Consider the following 27,419-nt stretch of genomic DNA (forward strand, 5'->3'; position numbering starts at 1 on the left):
AAGATCCCACTGGGAGTGTCCCAGAGAACTTGTTATGGTATCCAAAGGAGAGCTGACTTCAGTGTGTGTGAGAGGCACTTTTGGTAAACCTCAGTGGTCAAACTGACAAGTCATTGCTGTCATTGCTTCTGTGCTATTAGCAAATGAAATCCTCTCAACAAGGGTGCTGAGAAACACTTCCTGTCCTGCAATCCACACTGTCCAGCTGGGCTTCCTCCCACAGCAAACTTAGCTTGAACTCTTTAAAACTGTCCCATCTTTTCCTCATGCCACTAAGTGACAGTATCATTTGCTTTCTACTGTATTGCAGTTCTATCCAAAATTTTATCTGTACTAAAAACACGAGAATTAAACTTTACTTGGCATCTTCAAAGAAGAATTTTGCTTCAAATAGTAATAACTTGGCTTTGGTTCCCATCTCTCACCTCTACCATGCTGACTTTTAAGCTTTCCTGTGAAGCTTTCAGCTTTTTCTGCCATGCAGGTGATGTTTTTGTCAGAAAACCCAATGTGTGAAGGTTCCTGGTCTTCATCAATTTCAGACAGTCTCAGTAAACTGCTCAAAAAACCAGGTCCAAGACCTGCCAAACCAGGTGGAGTATATATAGGAATGGTGGTCTAGCACTGAACATGCTTCCACAAGAGTCCTCTCCCATTTAGTGGATTTCATTGCAGTCCCAATGAACATCAAGCCCAGCAGAGATGAAGCTGTGCCCTTGAGGAATCAACATAAACTGTTTCACAGTCTGTGTCTCCTTGTTACCTCCTCATCAGTGAAGACTGCTGACAGCCTCCTGAGGTGTGGTGTATGTGGAGCCCTATTTACTTGCAAGAACTGTGAAGTAAAGAAGTTAATAATTCACCTTAAATCTTGAAGTGTGCTTATTTAATTACATGCTGCAATCTGGATAGCAAACCGGCCACCTGTCATGAACTGCACTTTTTAGCAAACATCATAAAATGCAAAAGGTCCAGGACTTCAAAACTGTCCCTGTCTTGCAGACTGCTGTGACAGGTGAGGGTTAGGAGGTCTCCCTGCTTTCCCTCAGTGCTGTATTCTTCACTGTAGTGATGCCATTCAAATGGGTGCTTCTTCCTTAAGTTTTCCCCATTTTTTCCCCTGCTTACATAAGAAAGTGATTATTAGCATTAACAAATTGAAACAGAGATTTTGAACACCTGCTTCTGAAATGAAATTCTGGTAAGTGTTCTTCCTTCTCTAATTGTGTAGGAAAAGGTTTCAAATTTTCAGAATTATTTCTGCTTTATCTGGTCCTTGCAGGAAGAAATTACTATTGTCCAGCAGTTTCACCTGTCTCACTCCTTTAACATGAGGGGTGGTTAAGGGACCTCACATAACTACAATGTGAGTCATATTTGTGACTTTGTGCATTAGCTACAGTATTTTTCTTACTGCAATTGAATTATATCTCTATTTCTGCATTTTTACTGCTTGATAATAAAAGCAATCATGAACTGTGCCTTGTTGCCCCTTCAGGCACAGCCCCTAGCTACAGTGACTTCTTCTGATGATCCCTCCAGGTCTGCTTTGGGCAGTGTTAGATCCTTCTCTCTGGGAGCAGTTAGTCTCCTTTGAAAAAGAGGGCTGCTTTGGAGAGCAATCAGCTACACTCTTGTGGCAGATCTTGTTCAGATTGTGTCATTTTATATCTTGGGCTGTTTGCCGTGGCATACACACCTTTCCAAAGAACAGTTGTATTAATAATAAAGCCATTGTTTGAACAAAATTGACAGTACTTTAAGACCCCATGAGAACTGATCCCTGTAAAACTAGGAGTTAAATTGGATTCAGAAGAGAAGTCATACATAACAAGCCACGGATACTGAATTCTTTACTTTTATTTTTTTTATTCAGCTCTGTGTTCATTCGAGATGAGTCATTCTTCCAGTGAGCTCCTTCCAGGAAGGATTCCCCTCAATCCTCAGAATGTTTCTCTTCCTTGTCCTATTAAAGTTCTTTCTCTGTTATTACAGTTTCCTTTTGGCTGAAATCCTCTCTGATTCCTCCTGAGGGATCCTTTTAAAAAAGGAAATGCAGAAGGAAAATGGCTTATTACAAGTGTTCACAAAGACAATTACTCCAGTAATTCTTACAAGAAATAAATATATAAGATTACTTGAAATGCAGATTTTCATCTTTTCAATGAAGGAACTTGAGGTCTTATTAATGAGGCCAGAAATAGTGTAGCTGTTGCTGAAATGCACTTTGTTTTCAAACCTTTTCACAGTTTATGGCAAAGCTTAGATTGAAGCTTCTCATGTGAAGATTTAATAAGAACTTAGAATACCATGTGTGCTGATGGGCACAAGGCTGTCTATCTTTGGCAATCTCAAAAGAAAGTACCTTATTTATCTTGTTTATGTGTTTGTGGATGCCCTGAGGTGAGGATGAATAATTACTTCAAGAGAGGAGTTCATATCAAGCACTGTAGTGCAAATGGTCTAATACTGCAATCTTCTGGGAAAATTTGGTGGGTGTCAGGTAAGGGTGGAAAAAGTGAACAGATGAGAAAATGCCAATTACTTACCTCTTTTGCTACACAGAACATGGTTTTGAGTGGTATTTCCTAAGGTGATTTTTTTACTTATTCTTTTATGTGAAATAAACCATGAAGAAGAGATAGACAGAGCTAAAATATTGCATGTAAAAGACTGAGTGTGGAACTCAACAGATCTGCTTGAAACACAGCACTAAGGAACATGCAAGAGGCAGTCATCAGGTGTAGACTTTGCGTTTTGGAAAGCAGAATTATGACTGGGCAAAGGTGGGTGTCTGGTCCTGCTCTGCAGCCTTCTGTGATGACTAGTTTAGTCATCTTTCTCCATCAGTAACTACCTATTGAAACACTGAATGCAAGAGAAAATTTCCTCTGGTGGAAATAAGTCTGAAAACTCAAAACTATTTCTCCACCCACAGATGGTTTTCCTTCTGGCTGAAAAGAGTGATAATAACAATTGCTACCCTGTGGTTCCACTTCACTTCTGGGCAGAAAGGACCAGGATTCTTGTACTGGGTGGACAGTGTCTCCATTTACATGTCAGGATTTTTTTCTGTTGCTTGTAGTTCTCTGTGTGGAGATCAGGTTCACTTACCATGTGTTTTTTTGGAGTGGAGAGTCTGTGATTAAATACCAGGCAGCTGTGGGACTTCTCTGGTCTGATTTACAGCCAAGAAGAAAGGGCTGAGGAACTGGGCAATAATCACAACCAGATTGCTCAGAGAAGGGACATCATCTGCTCTCAGCTGTGTCCCTGTTTTAGCAGGAAGAGAAGCTGCACTGACTGTAGCAGAATGAGGTGGGCAAAGGAGATGTGAACAACTCTAGCTACAACTGACCCTTAGCTGGGCTGTTTTTCCCAGCTAAAATCATGACCAAGTGCTGCTGCACACCTGCCAGGGTGCAGGCTCCTTTGTGCCATGCAGTGCTTACTGCCAGTGCTGATGGAGTGACTCAGGGATAACATCAGCTGGGGGAGATGAGGGTTTTGTGTGACAAAAACAAGGATGTGAGTGGGAGTGTGCCTGCCAGGCTGTGGTACATGACTGCAGCTCTGTGGGGATGGAACCAGCTGCAGTCAGGTTAAGAACACCCCAGCACAGGCTCAGGAGTGGCTGTGCTGCAGCCAGGTCAGGAATGTCTCCATAAGCTGGGAACCTGCCTGGATCACACAGCACGTCAGGCAGTGTCTGCATCAAATGCCTACCTTCTCTCCTGGTTCTGCTTTCATCTTTCTTTGTTCTTCTAAGAATTCAGAAAAGGCCTCCAATGTGTATTCCCCAGTATAGGCCACTTCCTGAAAATAATTTCAAGTTAAGTATGTAACTCTGTACACAAAATTTTGGAAATAATGATGAAATGGGGTGGAGGATTTTGATTCTTTAGACTGACCAAACTCTAGACTTTTGTGCTCAGTTTAGAAAGCAAGGGCAGAGGCACAGCAGGTTCCAACATCATCTGAAAATTGAGTGTAAAGAAAAAATGGATGTATATTCCTTAGAAGAAAAGGATTTGTATAAAAACAACCATTATTTTATGGTACAAGTTTGGGATCCTGCCAGCTACTGACATCAGTGGGGGTTTTGTGCTTAAGAATAAACATTGGCAAGATATTCTGAAGAGCAGAGTCTTTTAAGTGTCCAGCCATGCTATTCAAAGCTGTTCAAAGATTTTGATGGAAATTCTGGAATAGTTTTGAAATACACAGTTGTATAGCTTGAAAGAACAGGATGAAGTTGAGCAGTGATATTAATTTTCTTATATTTCACCTAAAATTGGGGATTACCTGAGAATTTTCTTCTGAGGAAGTTTAATGAAAGAAGGAGTTTCAATTTAGAGCTTTAAAATTTTCTAAGTGGGTCTAGGCACTATATTGTATTTTAAAGATTCCTCCCCAAAAAAACCTTTGCTCTCTGGAAGTATAAAAGGGTTTTGGAGAAGTTTTTTAGCAAAAAGTTGCAGCAGTTTATGTACATGACACTGGGAATTGTCTGCTGTTCTCTGAGTGTATTTAGAAATAGGTGGATGCCTGTTCTCAGCTGGGTTAAGCTCACTCCCACTGGGATCAATAATGTTGTGTTACTTTACACTGGGTACTCCTACACCTGATTTGAGTTCAAAGAGCTGTAAATAAAACACCTCCAGACTGGTGAGTTCACTAAAACTGTGCACTTGTGGTACACTAAAAGTTTGTAATTTCATTTCATTTTAATAAAAAGTGTGGCAGCTTTGAAACTACTTTTTAATGTTTTTTATGTTTGTAAGTTTAAGTTTGTTGAGAAAGATTATTTTATTTCTCCAGAGGCAATTAACATTCTCAGATGAGCCTTGATTTTTATTGACTCTGATGATGGCTGGAACAGCCAGAGATGCAGTTGATTCCTGCATTCCTAAGGATGTGTACACAAGGAAGAACTTAATATTTCAAATACCCTTTAATTCCAGAGTACTTTTAAGCATGAAACAATCCCTTAAGAGTTAATGAAAGTTTTTACTGGTTTGGAGCATATTTGTTTGTTTATTTGTTGGTTTTTGGTTTGTTGTTTTTTTGGTTTTTGGGTTTTTTTGCAAAATGACATTTCTTATGAGCATTTAATGGGTTTCTGTTTTTCTGCTAGAAGACTAAACATCATGTGAGTGTGTAGGACTGCAATTCAATTCATCAGAAGTTGTGCATGCACATCTGAGAGGAAAATCTCTCAAAGATTAAATGAGGACATGGGTAAATGCCTTAGAATTTAATTTAAGTTTACTACTAAGAAGAAAAATTAAAAGCTTAGTAATGCCTTAATTATATTGGTATCTTAATTTTTTTTACTTCAGCAATATTTTCTTTTTAATTAGATAATCTACATAGATGGAGAATGTAGCTACTTAATTATTTTCGCCTCCACTTTCAGCAGCATTTTCTAATTTTGTGTAACTTAGCTGATTCATTAGGTAGAATATTGCAAAAATCATTGGTCTTGACAACAAATATTTATTACCAGTGGAGATTTGGGATACCAGAACAAAGTAAAATTACTGGCTTAAATGTATAGAAGAAAGTTTTGTGAAAATGTAGAGGACAAGGAGCAGTACCAACATTTTAGAGACAATTGTCATACATGCTCTGGAAAGTAGCACAAGTAGTCTTTGACACAACATCTCTTGGCTTGTTTTCATGTGAAAGGCACTGCAGTCATTAGGAGATATCTGTAAATTCACTCCTAGTTTAGGCTGTTGCTAGAACCCAGCAGGCTGACTGGAGATTATTAAACAGCAGGATGTGAGGCCCTGAGGACTTTAGTCCAAGAGAGGAAATGACACCTGAGCTCTTGGCACAGCCTCATAAATAGGATGAGACAACAGAAGGGTTTCTCCTCTCATTCAGGTTCTTGGCAGCAATGTCTGCTCAGCTTTCTGTGTGAAGGGACTCCTTTCTCCCTGTGACACTTGTGCCTGTGCAAGCACAGACCTGCCCTGGTGTGCACTCCAACCTCCCCCAGCAGCTCCTCACCTGGTGCTGGGGCCCAGCAGGGAAGAGTGTGAAGAAGGGGTAGCGATCCAGCCCCACGGACAGCAGGTCGTTCGCTGTGACGTCAATCTTTGCAATCATTACGTCCTTGTGGCTTTTGTACTGCTCTCCCAGCTCATCCCAGATCAGCAGGAGTTTCCTGCACTCATGGGACCAAGGGGCATCTGCAAATTTAAAATTAAAATTAGAAGGACACAGAAGTGCATGTGGTGGTGTGATTACAGGGACCTATCCAGCCCCTCAGGTTAACAGGATTTGGGGCTCCAGCTGTGGCCAGTATCTGCTTGAAACCATTTGCCCTTCATGAATTTCATGTTTCTCTATAGTGATAAATAGTTATTCACTAACACATTTCTGATAACAGTGCTGCTCTAGCTCTCTTTAGTCTCTTATGACTGTAACAAACACAAACTTGGACTACTTTGCTGGAGAGGTGTGCTGGATAACCAGTGCAACCTATGTAAGTCTTGCATCATTCCTGTCTTGAAATACTTGTCAGAGCTACAACATACTTCCTGCATACTAAAATTAACTGTGTTCATAAACCATGCTGTGTTGACTCCAGAAAGAGGAGTTTGAGTTATGGTGCTGTTTTGATTCTGAGCACTGCACTGATGCAGGTCACCAGAAAGGCAAGCGGCTGAGAGCCCAGTATCCCTTTAAAAAGCTCACAACACAGTTGCAGTCCTTCTGTCAGGAGAATAATGCTCACACTTGGTTACACAGAATTAAAATTTCAGGAGCACTTGACTGAATACAGTACATTCCCTTTACCAGCCTTTCATTTCCAGAGGACTTGGTTCAATTCTTGCTTAGATCATTCAGTTTGTTCATGATACCAAAATGTAAAAATTACTTGTGTGAGTGACACAGCTGCAGCCAGCAAGGAGAGTGGCAGGAATGTACGACCTTTGGGAATTTCTGGAATTCAGGGCAGTACAGCTGGTTGCCTATACTTCTGTTAATGCTGCATGTTTGTTTTACTGAAGTAACTAAGGCACAAACTAATCCCTGCTGGCTGGTACAAGGATATGGCAGAGGTTTCTTGCTGGAAAGTCATGTAAGGAAGCCACATCCCCTGACAGAGGAGGAAAAAAAGAGTGGTAATTTCCTAAACCACAGTTCCTATCTGAGATTTAATCCTAGAGGATTACAACCAGACAATTTCACTTAACTCTCCCTCTGCCCTTGGAAGGCAGCCTGACTCAGGCTGTGCAACACACTTCCACCTCACACCATGACATTCCAGTGTTGTGTTGTCTTTCCACACAGAGATTTGATATGGCCTTGACAAATATTTACTGAAGAGAGACAGTGCTGCTCTGTGCAACACTAAGTCAGCAAAGGTATCACAGCGTTTCCATAGATATGACACAAATTTTTCTTCAATTCTTTCCACAAACAATAAAAATTAATTGAGCTCAGATTCTGTAAAGTGCAAAGATCAGTTTGGTACATAAGCATGAGCTTTCATTTCTTCCTTCCAATCGATCATGTTAAAGCAGCTTAAAGTCTGAATTCAGTGACAACACTTACAAAACATAACAAATACATTCATGGTCTTATTGAAGATGATACTGTTGAAATTCTTCCCAACAAGCACTTTGACAGGCGTCTTGTCCCAGTCTTGTGGAATTTCTTCACTAGAGAGATGTTGCTGAGCAGGAGCAGAAACAGAAATATTGCTGTGAAAGTGCAGGGGGCATTGAGAAACTGTACTCAGCTCAAGGTAATGGGAATTACCTAAGGTGCTCTGCTACTGTCTGATAACTCTTTTATATCATTGCATCCTGGTCAGCCATACATGGTTCCACCTTCTCTGCCTTCAGCAGGAGCTGGGATCTCACACCCCTGGGCAGCTGGTACTCAGAACTCCTGGTCCCTCTCCTGAATACTGACTCTGTAGCAGAGTGTCTGAAAATGATCCTTTGGAACACAGCTGTATTCCTTGTCCTGAATTCTTGTTGCTCAATGTTAAGAAGCTGGACTACTGAAAAGTTTACATGTTGTGGGCTCTCAAAAGTGATGTAATACACCAGAAAGAGTGCATTGCTGCTTAAATCTCTGCCTTCACCACCAGTCACAGTCTCCACAAGACTTCTACAATTTACAGTGTAGTAGCTGGGAATTTCTCTTGTTTAACACCACAGCACAGTAGCAGAAAGGCACATGTGAAGCTGTCCTTGGTAGGACTGTGCCCCTCAAGCAGATCTTGGTGACAGAGGCCACATCCCCTCTGCTTCTGTCCTTGTGCTCCCCTCCAGCACTGAATACAGGCTCTACCTACTCACATTTCCTAAATTCTGCCTGCTCTCAGATTGACTGCTTTATCTTTTCTCCCTGTAAATCACCCTGAGGTGCACTGAATAAGAAAAAGATCTTAATGCATTTTTCACATGAGTGTGATGATGCCTCATTATGGCAACAAATGCTTTATTTACAATTGGGAATAATCCCCCTGGGAAAATTCACTTTGTTAAACTTGCTTAAAACAAATACCAAATGTTAATCCCCTCTGAAACTGTCATTTTCTATTTACTGGATTTTTCTGTAACCTTAAAATCTGTTGCAATGATTGTTTGCATCTCTCCCTAATGAAGGAAAGGAAATATTTCCATTATAGTATTGGAAAGACAGAGACACAGGGAGTTTTCAAACCACTAAAATAAACCAGCAAGCATCAGTTAAAATATTGGGCAATAGATGATCAATCAGTATTTACATTGGAAGACTGGAAAACTTTGTAGCTCACCTTAATTTTTAAATACAGAGAAATGCTCTGTCAGCAACTGTAGATGAATGCATTAGGGTGACAGTAGATTAATAAACCAGCGATCACAACATGACACTGTTCTAATTTTAAAAGGATGTACTCTGTCAATTTGTCATGTTTTAGCTGGTGTAGTAGACAGCTGTCTCATTAGTAATGGACATACCTTTGCTTTTCCATTTAGGTAGCTCTGGCAAAATTCTTTTAGGTTCTCCATGGTCACCTCATCTGCAGGCATTTTGTACTTGGCCTCGCTGGTCAGATTTAGGATTCTCACAGCAGGAACATCAATGTCCCTGATGCGAAAATACTCAAAGATCCTTCCATTCCTTGCTTCATTGGTATCCACCAAAACAAACAATATCTGATGATAAAGAGAGAATCATGCATCTGGTTGGGTCTTCCAGCTTTGTTGTAGCCATTTTGGAGAAAGGGACTGTGGAGCTTGGCAGTGGGGTAGGATCCAACCTTAAATTCAAGGAACTGTGAGGAATCATCTTTTATCTCAGAACTAAACCCAGCATCTCTGTGGACTTTATTATGCCTTGATCCTTGTTAATAACATATGTCAGGCAGCCAAAAAAAGTAGTGTCCTTTCACTGTGGTTTGCTACCACATTTTTAGTAACACTTCTAAATTACCCCTCAAAGTGCTTATTGCTCTTCTTCATGAATCTTATCAGGACAGAAGAGCTGGAACACCTGTAATCCATATGTATTTACCAATATGTGATATTTTATTACAAGATGACTTACTACTCTTCAGTGTCTCATGCACCTGGAGCAGGAATAGCACCACAGAAAACCAAAATACTTGTATGTGTATGACTGCCTATAACTGTATACAACTGTATGTATGCAAAAACATGGCTGCAGGCAAGGCTGTGCACACACCTTGTGATATTCCTCAGGTTTTGTATCTGGCTCCTTCAGGCAATATTCTGCCTTTTCTTCAGGCAGTATTCTGGGATCCTTGTGGTATTTCCTGGTAGAGCCAGAAATTGCCAGAATTTTGCTAAAACTACCTTTGGCTGTAAGTTGCTCCCAGAAAATTGTATTTGTAAAATCAGAAACAGGTTAATTTGGAGCAGCTGGAATTAGTGCTCCTCTTTGTGATCTTTGTGTTTTAAAGAATCATTTCCAAGTGAAGTTTATCTTCCAGCTTGTCCTTAACAAATTCTAATAATACTGAAACTGTATTTAAATGTATTTAACTATATTTAAATGGTTTGGTAAAGTTAGAAGATGGACTGACAGCAGTTTATTTTTACAGTAATATTGGTGAGTGGTTTTCCACTTATCTTCTGGCATTCTTATTATCTGGATTCAGTGTTACAAACCTTTCCTCTGAATTCTGCAGCAGCAGACTGGTAGTTCTCATAAATCTCACTGAATGTCTCCGAGTTCGTTGGGGTGAACAGCAGGATGTGATTTTCAACAGGGACATCAAAAATCTTCACAGATGTCTGGGAAACAAAAGACTCAACATCTGCTCCACTCTTTGTAGGCAGAACAGTGAATCAGAGGCTCAGCATAACAGTATCCCTAGGTTCTGCTATTGCAAATTTTACTTTTGAAGACTCAGTTCCCACTCATTTCCATAACCATTGGATTTTGTTTCATTGTTTTAAAACAGATAAAGTAAGAAGAATCAGCAGCTGCTGAGTGGATTTTTTCAGTTCCAGGAAAAACCTCATAGTTATTCATAGATTTTTACAGTCAGAAGGGACTCTGATTTTCTAATCTGACCTCCTGTATAACACACACAAAAGAATTATGCTGGAAGTAAAAGATGGTGCTGCCCAGGGAGGCCCAGCTGCAGCAGCTGTGGGGGCAAGACCTGGGCACTTCCTTCCCTTCTGGGTGGCACCAGCAGCTTGTGTCTCCTTCCCTGCACAGGACCTTTTTTCTCATGCTGCCCTATAATCAGAGGCAGTGGGGTGTCCCCCAGCCAAGCAGGCACTTCCATGTCTTTCCTCCCTGCACTAGCAGCAATTACTGCTGCTTTATTCCCTTTGTGCTTGGCCCAGAGCTCCCTGTTGCTGTGTTGGAGTGGAGTGCTTGGAGTCAGGGTTAGGGACTGACCTTCCAACCTCCCACCCCTTTAGCTGCTGCAGAAGCAGGTCTTGGTGCTGGCTCCCCAGCTGGGAGGTGTTTGCATGCTCAGAGCTCGCTGTTCCACCAGTTTCCTCTTCTCCTTGAGGAAACAGCATCTTGCCAGAGGGAAGCATCTTTTGCCCTGGCTTGGACCAAGAGCAGCATGCTGGGTTCTGCTGGCATTTCTAGATATGTTTAACAGTGGCCTTGTCAAACAAGCAAAGAAAACTCTCACTCCTTGAGGTGCAGAACAGCTCCCTAGGTGCTAATCCTGCATGGATTTCTGTCTTTCTCCTGTAGTTTTTGCTAAAGGAGTGAAATGCACATACCTCAATATTATATTCAGTGACCAAATCCAAGGTAAAGGTTTTGATTAGCCTTGTCAGGTCCAGCTTGCTCTGCCCACCATCTTCAAGCACTTCATTATGCACAGGTTTTCCCTGGACAAATAGTGAAGTTTGTGAGGTTGGTGGCCTGATCAACTATAGGAGCAAAATGACAGGCTTTAAAAGTGAGAGTTTTATGATCCTCAGCAACTGAAATTCCATAGCTTGTAAAATGGATGTCACAGCTAGATTGAAGAACAAGATAACAGCTAAAATTCAAGGTACAGCTGACAGTTTTAATTTGCTCAGTAATGTTGACATACTGAAAGATCTTTCCTACATCTGTACACACTATCTGTGAGATATGCTCGCTCAGGAAATCATTGCTCTGACTACTTCCTAGTCTAAATATTGCTGCTACTCTGTGTATTTTGGTTAAAAATGTAATTTAGCATAAAATTTATATATAACCTGAAAAATTCCCCAACTGGCTTTCCATAACCCACAGCTGTCACGACACCTTACCTGCTGGACTTTTGTACTCCTACCTTCTTAAACACAACAAGAGAGTTCCTTTGGATGCCATAGTTAGCACAGATGTCCTCACTGGCTGTCATCCCAAAAGGCATCTCTGGCACATCTCTTGCTGTCTCACAGAAAACCTCCACACTGTCACTGTGAAGTTCCTAGTCCCAGAAAGAATATTTATTAAGACTTTGCCCTACATCCTGCTAAGATGTGCAGGAGTTAGAGCTCCAGGTGAAGCAGGCCCATAAAAGTGAAGTAAAGAGCTGAGTATAATTGTGAAGTGGATAATGCTTTCCAGGATTACCTCTAAGGGGGGATCCTAGGAGTGCTGTGACACAGCCTGTGCTGGCTGGCCTGGGTCAGCAGGGATGGTGTGGGGTCCCCTCTGTCCTCTCTGCACTGACCTCCTCCTCCCTGCTGTCCCCTGGCACTGCCACTCCCTGCAAAGCCTCCTGCAGACAGAAGGGATCGTGCCAGCAGCTGCTCCCCCTGCACAGCCAGCAGGAGCTGAGGGATTACACAGGAGAGCTCTCTGCCTCAAGAGGAGCTGACTGCCACATTTGGGGCTTTTGACTGAGTGCTTTTCAAGGCAGGGACTTTGACTCCTGCATCTGTCACACAGTCACTGTGCTGTCCACCCTCAAACTAATAGTAAATAAGCAGGATGAAAGGCAAGAACGCTTCCAGATTTGATTTAATCAGACAATTATTTCATGCTAGATGAATAGTAATTTATATGCTGAGACCTTCCAACACATCCTGGCACTCCTATTTGTGAGCAATCTGTGAGTAATAGAAGCCCAAATATGGCTCTTTATTTGCTTGGACAGTGTTTTGTTGGCTTCCACCCATTAAATTTCTGACATGTCCCAGCTCATGCTCATCTGTTGTCATTTCAGCCCCTGAGTGAAATCAGTGTCCAGTCAAACATATCTGCTATCAGTGTGGTTCAGGGAACTCTGTGGCATCACTGTGATAGAAAGAGCTTCTCAATTTCCCCCAGCACTGGAAAACTGCCTTCCTTCCTAAATGGCTGCAAGCAGATTGCTGCAAAGCAAAATTCTGGGCACTGAGCATTTTCACAATGTGTCCTGTTATGTTCCATGAGCTCACCAACTTCATCACTAGGGGACATTTTGGTAATGAGTCCTGTTTTCCATATCCCCAAAACTTGGACTATCTACTGTAGCCAGCACATAATATATGTTATTATTACATATTGGGATATTATCAGTTCAGGTATGAGTCCAGACATTGTGCTTTTAACTGGGCAGAGAGATAAAAGAATAAAAGTCTCTTTAGTTAGAGAAAATCCTTGATTGAATTTCCAGATATCAAAGATTTCAAGGACACATTGAAAAAGCAGGAAAAAAGCTGTTCCTATTCTGCTCACTCTGACAGGATATCTATTGACTGTTGATTGTCAGCATTCTGCCCAAACCCTAAGAACCTTATTCTGCTCTGGAAACTGGTGGAATTTGCTTGAGAAAAGACAACACATTGTTGGATCCTATATAGTGGTAATATTTTATGACTTCCTATCTGTGTAGATTTGGCCTTCTTCACACCAGGCAAATTTGGGAGAGTTTAGTAGAAGCCCTTCCTCTGAGGGTGCAGGAAACAGTGTTGTGACCAGCCAGAGCTGTGCAAACACTGCTGGAGCATCCTGCTCTCAGAAGCAGTTCTCAGGGTCTCTCTGCCCAGGTATTGATTAGGGAAATGTGCTGTGGTGTAAGATTTTCTTATTTCTGCCTGGGATGCTTGTCTAGAAGTGTGAAAAAATAGATGGAGACAGTTTTGTTGGGGTTTTTTTTGTTTGGTTGGGGTTTTTTTCGTATGTAGAGAAAACCAAGGGCCTGGGTTTTTTTGGTGAATTCTAGGTTTTGGGTTTTTTTCATCTTTTGGATGTGTAGGATTTGGTGTTGATAGCAAGCAGTATGTCCCAAAGCTGGAACAGAAACCAGCCTTTTGAGCTTTCCAGATAATTACCCTAAAAAAGCCAATCACTGCCAAATCATCAGCTTTAATGATGGCTTCAGCCTGATCAGTAGAGTTGATTAAAACAGTGCTAGGTCCTGTTCTTCTTTTCACCCATGTAACAAAGGTTGAGGCTTTTCTGACTCCTGTGGAAGGAAAAGAGAGTTAAAATGGAAGTCAAAATGAATGACAGAAATTTCTGTGCAATCAGGATAGAGGCAGTGGGAGTGCAGAGAAATGCTAAATACAAATGGACTTGGGCTCCTTAGGACTGAGGTCAAAGCTGAGTGAGAGGGGGCTTGAGGTATCCAAATTCAACCTCAGGTTCTAGTCATCATTTAAACTATTGTGACACTGGAAGACCAACAGTGGATCAGTACAGCTTTTTCTGAGATCTCTGCAAATGGCTTTATGTCCAGTTAAATGATTAATCACATATGGAGAATAGAGATGAGGAAATTCAGACAGGTAGAAAACCTGTCCTGCCAGACTTCATGTGTCCCAAAATCACAGAAAGCTATAAAGTGCTATCGACCTAAGGTTTAATCCAGAATGGCTTCAAACCAATTGCAGATTTTATTGAACTGTTTGTTCAATTACATTAGGTGTCAAAATTGTTCCTTTGATGCTGCAGGAGGGATCTGATAGGCACAGAGACATGTTAAAATTCCTCTGTGGGGCCATAGAATCACTTCAGTTTAGACATAAGAAACAAAGCTGAAGTACCAAAGTTGTCATTTAGTTCTGGATTGTTCCATCTTTTGGCTTCCAAATTACTACTACCAGTTTTACTGAGATTATAGTCAGTCAATATTTGCTAAATTCTCCTGAGCTTTCAGAAGTTTTATAGTATTGAGTCTCTTTAAAAATTGTATTTTTAAACTATCTTGTTTTCAGAGGAATTTAGGGCAATAAATTAAAGCTTAGGCGATTAAAATCTTAGCCCTTTCATCTCTGTATCACAGACAGGCTTGTTGGACCACAGGAAGGGTTAATTAAAATCACACATGAAAAAGCAAAAGTTAAGTGCTGGAGTCAAGATGTACAGAACAAGTGAATTATCAGAGATGCAAGTCCTGGTACTGTGCATTTTAGCAGTATGACAAGATCAAAATTGAGTCAGACCGTTTAATGCCATCAATTTTACAGCAGACATCACTGCAACTAGTTTAAAATACTTTTTTTTTTTTTTAAGTGAAGCAGACAACCATCTGCTCTGGAGCGTATAGGCTGCAGAACAAAGCTCAGAGCAGTATCTAGTGGCCACATAGTGCTTGACTTCTGCTGTCTAAAGGCAGAATTGAGGTCTTGGCACTTATGTCAGTGCTATAGCCCTTAAACATATTTTCTGTGTGGTTAATATTTCTATTGAGTTCCTTTAATCAGCCTGTCTACTGGCCAAATTCTCACCTTGCAGTTGTAAATGATTTTATGAAGCCTAGAATCTGGCTTTCATGTTATTTCCATTGCCAGGAACACCATTCAAAAATTGTATCTTCCATAAAAAGTTTAACTAGTTGATTTAAGCAAGATCTGCAGTTTCTTTTGTGGTATGAAATATGTACTAAGTCCTGTGTGAGAAGTCACTGGGTGGCCAGTGCACATTTCCAATTGCCAGTGCTCAGCAGTTTGAGTCAAGCATGGCACGTGAGGTTTTACTCAATGTTGCACATAAGCATTTACCAGTGAACAAAATGTAATTTCAGCCATTGGTGGTGGTACGTGTCCTCCAAAAAATTGGTGCTATCTGCCTTGTACAAAGCACAGAGCAGCAGCCAGTTCCCTAATTCTTGCATCTTGCTAGAAAGTGTGCCTGAAACAGCAGCTCTCTGCTGCAGGGCAGCTATGAGTGTGCTGGTACAACTCTCTGTACTCACTGTTTCACACCAGAAAATCTGTCAGATTTACCACCTTGAGAGAGGTTTGCTTGTTAATGCTGTAGATTTAATCAGAGACTGAAGGTGGGGGCTTTTGCTTTCACGTAGCAGCACCTCTAATAGAAGTTCAGTATGGCACATCACGCTTTCACTGGCATTTGTGCAGAGGCTGCTGTTTGCACAAGTCTGGATGGTGGGAACTTGGTAAGAAATTCAATAGCAAGGAGGAGCAAGTTGCTAAAAATACTGAAGATCGGGTTTCAGCAGGAGCCACAGGGGGCTCAGCAGTTAAAGATATCTTAGCACAAGGTTGTGTACAGGTTCAGGAGGCAAACTTTGGTTTCCTTTTTTTGCTCCTTGGATTAAACTTGTGACTCACCTGTATGTGCTCAGAGTACACTAACAGGTGCTTGACCAAGTCATGCAATTTTTATCACCTCTTTAAAAGTTCATCACTTTATGAAAAATAAAACTTTTCTTGTACATACTGTAAGTGAACAAAAAATGTTTAATAAGACCTGGATTTCTGAGACTGTTCAAGTTTGTCATTGTCTTTGCTTTATAACTTTCTGTAAAATACTTCAAATTATTCCATGCTTTATTCTAAGCCACATATGAGCTCCCTCTGATGGCTAAATGGCAAAATTATTTTCCTTAGCTTAGGAAGTGTACCTGTATGTAAAGCACCCTGTGAATTCCCAGTTCTTTGTTAGAAGCAGTGTTGCTCCAGCCAGTTTCTGCAGGCACAGTGCCCATGGGAATTGCAGTGGGCCAGAAGAGTAATGGAGCAGCTCTTGTTTGGCACAACTCATTAATGTTTACTGTAATAATTGGGAATAAGGTGTCATGTTGGGGTGATCCTGTATTCGCTGGAATAACACCAGTCATTAATTTGACTATGTGAACTTACTATAGGGAAGATACCCAGTTATGCCCTTGGAAGATGAATTCAGATCCAAGTTCCTGTATTTGTACAGAGGCCATTGCATATTCAACACCATGGGTAAAACCAGCTTTCCACCTTGTGTATTTTTTATCTGAGCATCTATATTTTTCTTCTCAGCAGGGTAATAGATAGGTACATCCTGTCATTATATATCATTATCTTATCAGTGCATGAGACAGTTTACCTTTGCAGTCTATGGGATCTTCCCTGCTGCCATTCACAAAAAATTTCACAGTAGGAAAGGCTTGAATATTAAATTCTTTTCTCAAGTCGTGTTGGTGTGTCACATCAATTTTGCCAAACTGGATTCTTGGAGCTTCTTTTTTAAGCTGTCGTGCAGCGTCAGCAAATTCTTCAGATAAATTCTGAGAAGACTGAGATAAAGTAACATCTGGAAAAGGCCAATCAAAAGCCAATGGGTTACATAAGCCACAGCGTGAAGCTTTCTAGTGGAGGTTGTTGTATCAAGTGGTAGCTGGAGAGTTTGAATAAGGTCTTCTATGACTCAGAAATAAATGAGGGATTATATTTGCTTCTTTATATTGATGCTGTTTTTTCTCCACTCCCTATGTCCTTGAACCAATCACGATGAACAATCAGCAACATTTCAATATTCTTCTGGGAAAATATGATGAGCTATTAAGAAAGTAGTTTGGCTGACTATGCTGGGTATGAGTGTAAGGAAGGTGAAGGATAGAGTTAAATATTGCTCACATTAGGACTCTATGATCCCATTTCTGTAAGCACTTCACTGAAGCAAACTTTTGTAATGCAGAAAGTACTTTTCCAGATGAGATGAGGAAGAGGGATAGAGAGGAGCAGAGTGTGGTGTTTTAAAGGCTGGCAGTGTATTCCTCATGCTGTCCTTTGTGCCAGCTCTTCTCTAGCTCAAATGGCAGCTATGTGTTTGGTGGAAGGAGAGGGACCATCTTAGGCTGGGCCCTGGAGTTGTAAAGTTATATTAACATGAAAAATGGACAAAGGAAGGAAATGAGGCACAGAAACTGCTCTGCATTCAAAGACAAGTAAGACATAAAGGCCTGGAGCTTTATATTTTTGCAACTTGGATTGAAAAAAACCAAATTTTGATTGAAATTGAGATACTCTGTCTTGTTAAATTTCTTTTATTATGAAGAACGAAAGCTTTTTCTTTCAATTATGCACATAACATTTTTGTTTCCTCATTATACTTTGCAGATAGAAACAGATGAAAAGCATGCAGTTAAATCGTTTCATAAAATTGTGTTTGTTCTTTTGTGTATATATGAGTGTTTTTGTGTATACACACGTTCAGATATATAATGGCACAAGTACACACACTAGTGTATCAAAGCATAAATGTAACAAAGCAACTGTCTTTTGTTCTTTCAGAAAATGGCAGATGCACTTCTTTAGAGCATACCTGGTGAAGACATTGCCCAATGGGGTTATTACCAAAAAGTAAATGGATGTTTCTGTAAGAGTTCTAATACATGACAGATAAATCCATAATCTAACTCAGTGCTGAGTTACATTCCTTGCATTATCCATCATCATCCTTGCTCTGAATCCCAGCCATCAATCATTTTCTTCCACCTTACTGCTGCAGCAAGTGTGAAGATTAGCATCAAATAATGCTGTTTTCTGTGAATATTGAAGTGATAGTGATAGGCCCTTCCACATCCAGTCACACACAGACCCATCTCAGCAGAGGCTCACAAAGCCCTGCACTGGAAGAACTGCTCCTGCTAGTAATATGCCAAAGGGTTCCTGTTAGAAGAACAAAACTTAGTGTCTGCTCAGGGGATACTCAAATACCATGTGATAGAGAGAAGATGCTTCTCTAAATAAAGCAAATGAGCCTTAAGACCACAGTCCAAACCCAAATTGTGTTCTAACTGCCTGTAAAATTGGTGTTTCATCAAATAAGTTTATTACAATTTTCAAATAAATTTATCCAAAATTTAATTTCCTATTTCCAGTTGATAAAAATAGTCTTATGAACATTTCTCTCAACAGATTGTAATGGGTTATTTCCTAGCACCAAAAAAAGGGAAAAAAATATATCTCCAGTTGTACCTGAATATGCTGTAGAGGTAACTGCAGAAAACCTGCAATTCTGACCTGACAATGTAAGAAATTGCATGTCTACCCTATTAACAATACTGCTGCTTCTAGGGACACTGTGTGTTGAGCCTTTATGAAATATTTTTGCTGAAAACGATTGCAAAGGTGGACTATTCAATAAGACATGGAGTACTTGCTGTGCAATTTGGGAGTGCTGATACACAGTGACTGCAGGTGGCAGGGCTGGCCCAGAACAGTTCCTGGGCTGTCCAAGATGGGTGTGTGGCTCTGGGCAGAGGACAGTTGGAGTAAGGAGCAGGAAATCCCATAGCAAACCAGGATTCAGCAGCTTTCAGCTAATTCTAAGTCAGCTTTTTACACCAGAGGCAATTTCAGTATAATGTTTTTTTTCCTAATAACCTAAGGCTGCACAGCTGTTTTACCACAGGTGGGAAAGTGAAAGCTTAAATGCTTCTTGCACAGTGAAATAAGAAGGGGCAGAAGAAACTGTTGGTCAAGTCCAGACACAGAAGCTGAAGTTTCACCAATATAAAGAAATATTAAGCTCAGACACTAGAAATTCAGGTAGATTTTCTGGGAGGAAGGGGGAGTAGGATCCATTTTTCTTTGAAATATTTTAATCCCAAGCAGACACATTAGAACTTATCTCTTTTCACTGAATGACCTGAGTAGTCAGAGTTGCAGCTAACTAGGAATGTAAGTAGCATGCTTAGATAATGGGAGTTGGTGGAGTTGGCAGCTCCATGCTGGGAGAAGTGCATGACTCCTGCAGTCAGACCAGGAGAACTTTAAGAACCATTGACACTAGTTCAGTGAGTGAACACAGATAAAAACTGTTTCCTTGGCTACCCAGAAATCATGTGGAAACATCCATCATGCACCTTTCCCCTGCTTTCCTGAGTGATTAGACTCCTCTTCAGCTCTCCATCAATTCCTTTTCATTCCACTCATTCTCTGTCTGCCTCCCAGGTGCTTTATTTTTCAAGTCGTTTGAGTGTTGCAGGAAATCATCACTCCTTTTATTTTGAGCCTTTTCTTGAGTTTTGTCTCGCTTCCTCTGGTTTAGATTTTTATTGACACCGATCGCTTCAGGCTGTGGGATAAGGAAGCAGCTGCTGGGGCTAATGTGGCATCACAGGCTCCAAACTCGAGGAGCATCAGCAGGGAACAGGAGCAGACACAGATAAGAGGCACCAGAGCTGGTGACAAGGTCACCAGGGAGGGCATGTGTGGGTGGTGGGACACCTGTGTAAAGCTGTGTGCTGTGCCACAGCTGCCAGAAGCAAGAGCCCTTCAAAGGCTGTCAGCTCAAAAACAGCCTTGAGTTAACATGGAAGAATATTTCCATTATCAGTAGTTTAACTGTGTTGTAAATAAAAACAAGGATAAATTAAGGGCTTGAAAATTAAAAGTTGAAAAGAGAACCAGAAATCCTGTGTTTTGACTCTTACCTCTTCAGTACACTGACAACCTGAGTAAGCTGCTACTTCTTTTTCATGGTGCAGTTTACTGAGCTAAAAGATACTGAAATGTGGACAGATAAATCTTTTGCTGACACATAAATGTGTTTAATGACCCTAAAGAATTCTTGAAGTGGGTATACATAGAAACACAATTAGTTAATTTTCCTTTAGCTAATTTCTGGTGGCCTCCAATCTCTTTATTCTGCCTGAATTGATGGTTTAGGGATTGCTGCAGTCATTGTGAATGTGCCTGTTGTCCTGCCAGATGCTGATTTCCTGGCTGTTAGTTTCTGACATGGTCACAAAACCATTTCAGCAGTCCCATTTCTCATCTGGGCAGGCTGCTTTTACAGTTGCACTACAGGTATATAAATTTCTCTGCAGAAGAGTCTTGAGATGAAGGATAGATTGATGTTTAACATATCAGAGTGGAAGGATGTTAATCTTGCTGCAGTTGCAAGCTTGCTTCTGTGACCTTGAATTCTTCCTTTCTATTCTAGAGATACAGGCATAACCTCCTGTGCTGGCATCTCTACTTTTTAACTGAGATTTGCAGATAATTTGATATTTTATTCTATGTAAACATCAGGGTTTATTCTAAATATGGATTATTGTAAACATTCACTAAAATAAGCATGTGCAAGAGACACCAAAATGAGGACCCCATGCTAATAAGTAATTCTGCTGCAGGTAACTCCAATTTCTTCTTAATAGCATCACCTTCAGCTTTTGTGCCTTAAAAAGGAGGTGTTTGTCTTCAAGAGTAACCCTCATCTTGCCTATTAAATGTCATTATCTCAGCACAGGCTGTCAGTCAGAGGTTGGAGGAATACTGTGACTGACCCAGTGCCTCACTAGATGTACAAATGTTCTGCTAGAAAAGGTAAACATCACCTTTTCATAAATGAGAGTGTGCTTAGCACACAAAGCAGCAGCACAATGTTGGCACCAGTTGTGTGCTTGTCCTTAGGTTATTCCTGTGTTTATCTAGGATCTAAAAACTTTTCACTGGAAAGAACAGCAGCAGGCATTCTCAGAAACCTGTGGAATCAAGCATTCACTGGGGTCTGTGTCTTTTCATGAATTCTTCTGATGAGTTGGAGGAAATGGTGTCAGCATGTGCTCTGAAAGCAGTGCTTTCAGTGTTTGTGTTTGTAAGTGTACCAAGTTTATTCTCTCTGTGATAGGCATACTTGTTAGAGCGATTGAGACCTTTTATGGTGTTTATTTGGTTTTCTCACAGTGAAAGTAAACAGAGGGACTTACATTCAGGCAGTCTGTAGTGTAAACAGTGAAACTCTTCCATGCACACAGCACTGATCTAAGGTCTACCTTCTGCTACTGACAAGTGCTCTGAATTCCCTGTGCTCATAAGCATTTGTGTGGAATTTAGATCAGTTTAACATGGATTGAGAGATGCCACAGCCTGCAGCAGAAGAGCACTTTTAATTGAGTGCAGAGATGAGGTGCTGGGCAGGGCTCACACATTGCTGGGTGACGCTTGCATCGTTTTCAGACATGACTTGTTGCACAAAACAGCTGGGATAAGACAGGAAGAGTGCTGGATTTCCGGGTCAATGCTTTGCTTTCGCACTGAGTACTTTCCCTGTGAACTTTGCCCAGTTCCAGAGGAATCTGAGGGATCTGACACTGCCTGGCCAGAAGTCAGCATGTATTTATAGAAATTCTTCTTGAAGGAAGGCAGACTTGGGACACTGTGAGGGTTGAACTGACAGGTATTAAAAAGGCTTGGGGGTCACTGGGCAGAAAACATCAAAGCAGACCTCACCTGACAAATACTGTAGGACTGGTAAGTAAATAATATTATGCAACAGGGGAATCATTGGGGTTTTCTTATAATTGATAGGTGGCCTAAGGCAGAGTCATAAATCAAAGCTCTAACTTTTCTGGTGTTGGTACAGCACCAGAAGAAATCTCATCTTCTGGGAAGCCTGGGATTCCTTCCCACTCTATGTCTCTGTGATTACTAATGAGCCAGGAAGAAAAAGATCTCAGGTCTCACACTCGTTCTGGATTTCCAAAACTAATTCCTGGCAGCCTCACAGATTTCCTGGGTGATCTGGGCAATATTGTTTTCTCTCACATTATCTGTTTCCTTAATAGTTCCTTGTTAACACTGGTTGTTTATTTACACAGACTTCTAAGAAGTAGGATATAAAAGATTAGGGTTTTATGGCTTTTCTGTGCAGGTCCCATCTTCAGTCTCCCAGCACTGTGGCAATGAAATTATTGCAGCAAATGAATCAGCTCGTTCAGCATTGTGGAGTCATGTTTCCTACAGCCCAGGAAAGTGCCTCACTGCAGGATAGTTTTTCACTGCCCCAGAGGCTGTTTAGTGGCACATCTCCAAAGGGAGCTATAGAGATCGAGGCCAGCGATTTCCAGATAATGGATCTGTGCTGTGGAGCTCATCACTCTTGGGAGTGATTCCATCATTCTTTCCAGGGACTGTGGATGCCTTTACGGTCTGTGGGGGAAAGGCTATCCATGGGTTTTTAGTAAGCCCTTGGACAGACGTGGCCTTTGGTCCAAACCAGAAAGTGATGAGGATCACTGGAGTAAGGTTTGTTTAGGGAGCAAGGTGTGTTTTCATCTCTGTATTTTGGAAAATGCAGTGGGGAATGGAAGAGTTTGTTTGTCCTTCCCTTCTGAGGAAACCAGGTGTGAGGGTGGTGGGATATCAGAGAGGTCCAACACTGCTCTGAAGAAGGGGCAAGGAAGCCTGATTGAGATCCCCACGTCCTTTGAGTGCCCAAGTTCCTGGGCTGCTGTATTCTGAACAATTCTTTCTCCATCTCCCGTCTCTTTATGAACTTTTTCATGTCTGTTTTCCACTCATACTTGGTTGCAATCCTGAAGTGTGTTGCAATATCTCACTGTTGATAATCTCTGCTAGTACTAAGAAAGTTTGTCTACAGACTATTCTGACCTAGCCATTTAGATCCTGTGCTTTGAAACAGCTCTTACAAAGATGAGAATACAGAATGATGAAGGTTTTTCTGATAAGTTATTTTTTCACCAAAATTGTGGATCTTCAGAGAAATAAAACAGTTCACAACTGCAGACTGAATTTGGCAAATAGCTTTAAATTCTTCACAATTAGTAAACAAAATCTTCCCAAATTTCAACACTTTCAGAAGTATCTAAAAATTTTAAACACCAGGTTTTAAATAACTTTGTAATGTGATTATTCTGAAAGTTTAAAGACACTTGAATTTTTATAACCTTGTTTCAGGATTAATGAAGTGTTTGTTATGATCAACATATTTTTTATTTTCTGAGTCTGTTAGTGTATTTTAGGTTTTGTTGTTGAAAATAGAAGTGTTTTCATTTCAGGTTGACCTACATTGCAACATCATTATTATTATTATTATTATTATTATCATTACCATTATTTTCATTATTTCCATTATATTCTTTATGTTATTATCAGTTTTATTGTTTATTGCTATAATATTACATTGAACATAATACTATATATTAATATTTATTTATATAATGTGATTCTATTCTATTCTATTCTATTCTATTCTATTCTATTCTATTCTATTCTATTCTATTTCTATTCTATTCCCTGCAGTCGAATCCACATTTGGTAGTGATGCAAAAGATTAGATGAACTTCTGCAAAATTAGGATATTGCCTTAATTTCAAATATCCCTTCCAAATATGGAACAGTTTGGGGGTTCAGCTTGTGCCTGTGTCTGTCATCTGCTTCCAAAGGGGGGCAGGTTTGCAAGTGTTTGTGTGATTTAAGGTTAAGGGGACGTGTGCACTGAGCTCAGGGAGTTTGGATCTCCAGAGCAAGGTCAAGCCCAAGCAACAGAGACAAAGGTTTTACTGCCTTATGCAGATCAAAGGGTTTCTGCTACCAGCAAGCTGCTGGCCCTGTCTGTGGCATGGGAAATGCTGCAGCATCTGAACTCTTAGAGGGGTAACATCACAAGAATCTGCCTCTTGGCTTTTGCCTTTGTGATGTACTTGATGGCCAGACCTCATAACCAAGTTAGTTACTCCAAGACCTCATCAGTTTTCTGCCCAGAAGGAATGAACATGAACCTAAAAGAAGGACTACAAACCTGCCTCTACCTAATCAAGAGCTCCTTTCAGGGAACAAGAGCAATGTAATGCAACTAAAGACATCAAAATATTGTAAAAAACAATCCCTGAAACCCAAATACTCACAGAGGAGAGATGCCATTCAAAAAACTTCATGCAAAGTGCTGATGAAAATGTAAGAGGAAGAAAAACACTCTCTGATTAACTTTTGTTTGGTTGGGGTTTTTTTAATATGTTTTACCCATCGCTGCTGTGAAACACATACTTGCAAAATTAGGCAGTGGAAGCAAAGAATGCCAGCTCAGCACTGTCTTATGTAGCAGACGGGTATTTAACCACCCCAAAAAAGAATAAATTACTGTAGTTACAATCAGAAATAGATACATGAAGGAAACCAAAACAAACAAGGACTACTAGGGGACAAAGCAATGGTAAAACAAGCATTCTTGAGTGCCCCAAAATCAATCATTCTCTGCAGAGCCACCAGGGTAAGGGAGTGGAAATTGATACTCACAGAACTTCACCAGGAGGTATTTGGTTTCCTTCAATGCTCTGTCGAAGTTGCTCGTTTTCAGCAAGAGGACATGGTTCTCCTTTTTTATTTTGGGGAGCTTGGTTTTCTTTAGCTTTGCTTCATTTGGGCTTATGCTGTCTGCTGCCAAGAAGCCTGTGAAAAACAATAGTAGAAGACGGAAAAATGGATGTGCCTTCATCTTGTCCTGCCTTTATCCAGATACTGAGAAAGAAAGAAGCAAAGGAGCATTGAGCAGTAGGGTTTGCTGCTCAAATGTCTGCAGCTCTATCAGCCAAACCAAGAGGCTGATAAGGTTGGTAACAGTGTACCACCAGTGGAGCCAACTGCACCTTTCCATGGGGAGATTAAATTAGTTAAGTACTTCCTCATCTTTAGTGGTGTTTGGGGGTGGGGAAGCATTTATAGGGAAGTTGTGTTTATTGTTTCTGTAAATAAACGACCCAGGGAGAAGAAAGAGCACAGGAGGAAACACTTGCCTACAGAAGAACCAGTGAGCTCACAGTGCACTGGTGTAACTAGACACCCTTCTTTTGTCAGGGCTGCAGACAAAGCAGCAGGTCGGGTTCCTGGGACAGTATTTGAGGGCTGCTCCTCTGCCTGATGTTTGCTTGTCTCTTGCACCTGTGGATTTATTAGTTGTGGATCTGACTGAGACAATGCTGCAGTCAAGGAAAAACTCTCATTTCTTTGCATAGGTAATTTTAATGTCTGCAACTCATCATTGTCTTGTCTGTGAGGCTCCCCTCTGTACTTAAGTGCCAAGCTGTAGCTCAAGTAAGATCCTACTTCAAGGGTTAAACCAGAAGATTTTGCCATTGGTCTTCAGGGTTAACACAATTTTCTGCACAATAAACTGAAGGGACTAAATGTACCAATTCATCCTTGGGATAGCTATCAACTGCGCATGTGAACTATGAGGCCTCCCTAGTCAGTCTTTTCAGAACATTCAAAAAATATCTTACAGAAATATCAAGATTCTGGAACTCCTTCAATTTACTAAGGAATTATTATTTCTGTAAGTACCTGCCAGACTGTAGTTGTAACAGAAACATCTTTGACCCTTAAACTCTGATGAAATTTGTGAACTTTACCCCCAAAGCTGTAACTGGCAGAGGCGACCAGGTATTCTAGTGGTTGTTTCAGTGGCACAACGGACAGAGCTGACTTGACAACAGGTGAGTCTGGATTAGTAGAAACAAGCAGAAATTCCTTCAATAATTACTTTTTCTTCTTCTTGAGGAGTAGCAAGTGGTACTTTGCACCTCTTGTCTTTAGCAGGCTTTTTATCCAGAAGGGCACCACTAAAAAGAAGGAATGTTCATAATGGGGGTTGATGTGGTAGCCTCCATTTTCTGTGGGGGAAGGATCTTGGGGGGCAGATTGCTGCAATTTAGTCTGTTTGCATGCCTGAGTGGGGCTGAGTTTCCAGCAACCTCTTTTCTATCAGTCTCAAAAGCTTTGCGTTGTAATGCACCTTGAGGTGTGTTCTTTTAGTACATGTAGAGCGTGCCTAATGAAATCAGGAGCTGTGTATTCAGGCTGCTTGCAAGATAAGATCACAAATAGAGATTCAGCAATCAGGTACTAAAGGAGAAAAGCAGAAAGATAAGAGTCTCCCATTTGACTTTGTGGTCTCCTCTTCGTAACAGTCTCCTTTCCAATGATGTCTTTCAAGCAACATGCTAGTAAGGTTAAAAAGCATCTCTCAGAATTGCAGGCTAAAACTAACAAGGCCTGTTTGAGCTGAGCAGGCAGTGTTTAAGCTCAGAACACAGCCTAAGGCTCCCAGAACAAAGGTTGGATGACAAAACCATTTGCTAAGAGATCTGGTTTTCCCCGTCACTAAAACAAATAGCTGTCAACTTAAATCCCTCCTGGAAACCTCCTCCCAGGAAACAAGCTCCATCATGGAAAGGGATTCTAACCTCTATGTCCTGAAAGGAAACTGAAGAAAAAGGAGGAACATACAAAATTCTATCCTGCCAGGACAGATTTGCAATGAGGAAAGGAGTGAGATTTAAGTGAAACTGAACTGGCAGAGAACAACGTTTTCTTTTAGACATAGAGCAGATAAGGTCACATTCTGCTCATTTCTTCATCAGTGCTAGCTAGCTTTGGCTTCCTTTTTGTGCCTTGTAGTTTGAGAGCTATGGAAAATCTGCCTTCTGCAGAAGTCACAGTCTGGTCAGCAGGAAACCCGGGATTCAGGATAAATGATATCCTAGAGCCTTCTGCTTAGTTACCACTCACACCCTGTAAAATATGTGGTCAAGAGCCATTGAGACATGCCTCATATGTGCACCTTCTGACTCAATTTCCCTGGTTTGCCTCACAAAGACAGTGATTTCTGAGTGATGCCAGTTACTGTTATTTATTGGCATTGAACACTGGAAGCTCTCACTACACCTACACTTGCAATAAATAATGCAAAGGTGAAAGTAACTGCATAGAATCCCTGGGAGACAGGTATGTACTGCTGGCTATTAAATAAGGAAAACGTCATGGCACAAAAAAGTTTAAAAGCAAAGCTGATCCATTGAATTGATCTATTGATCCTTTGATCTATTGGTACATCCTTAAGGACTTCATTACACTCAAAATAAGTTTATCTGATAATTCAGCACCTCTGAGTGAATATCCAGTTTTCTTGACTTTCAGGGTGAGCTTTAAATACCTGTGGCATTACCCATTCTGTCTTTTCTGCATGTACCTGTATGT

The 27,419-nt window shown here is 40.8% G+C and overlaps 1 protein-coding gene across 1 annotated transcript; it reads right to left on the minus strand.

The window, feature by feature from the left end:
• Positions 1 to 1,969: 1,969 nt before the first annotated feature.
• On the minus strand, positions 1,970 to 27,391 carry PDILT (protein disulfide isomerase like, testis expressed). Its single transcript, XM_033074583.2, is given in 15 exon segments — positions 1,970 to 2,038; positions 3,727 to 3,816; positions 6,019 to 6,200; positions 7,573 to 7,693; positions 8,973 to 9,170; positions 10,146 to 10,271; positions 11,232 to 11,342; positions 11,777 to 11,914; positions 13,746 to 13,879; positions 16,741 to 16,947; positions 24,681 to 24,902; positions 25,031 to 25,088; positions 25,090 to 25,177; positions 25,924 to 26,053; positions 27,376 to 27,391. Coding segments are annotated over 15 exon segments (1,890 nt in total).
• Between the last annotated feature and the right edge of the window lie 28 nt (positions 27,392 to 27,419).

This window comes from Catharus ustulatus, chromosome 16 (genome assembly GCF_009819885.2).
Source record: "Catharus ustulatus isolate bCatUst1 chromosome 16, bCatUst1.pri.v2, whole genome shotgun sequence".
Taxonomy (NCBI): domain Eukaryota; kingdom Metazoa; phylum Chordata; class Aves; order Passeriformes; family Turdidae; genus Catharus; species Catharus ustulatus.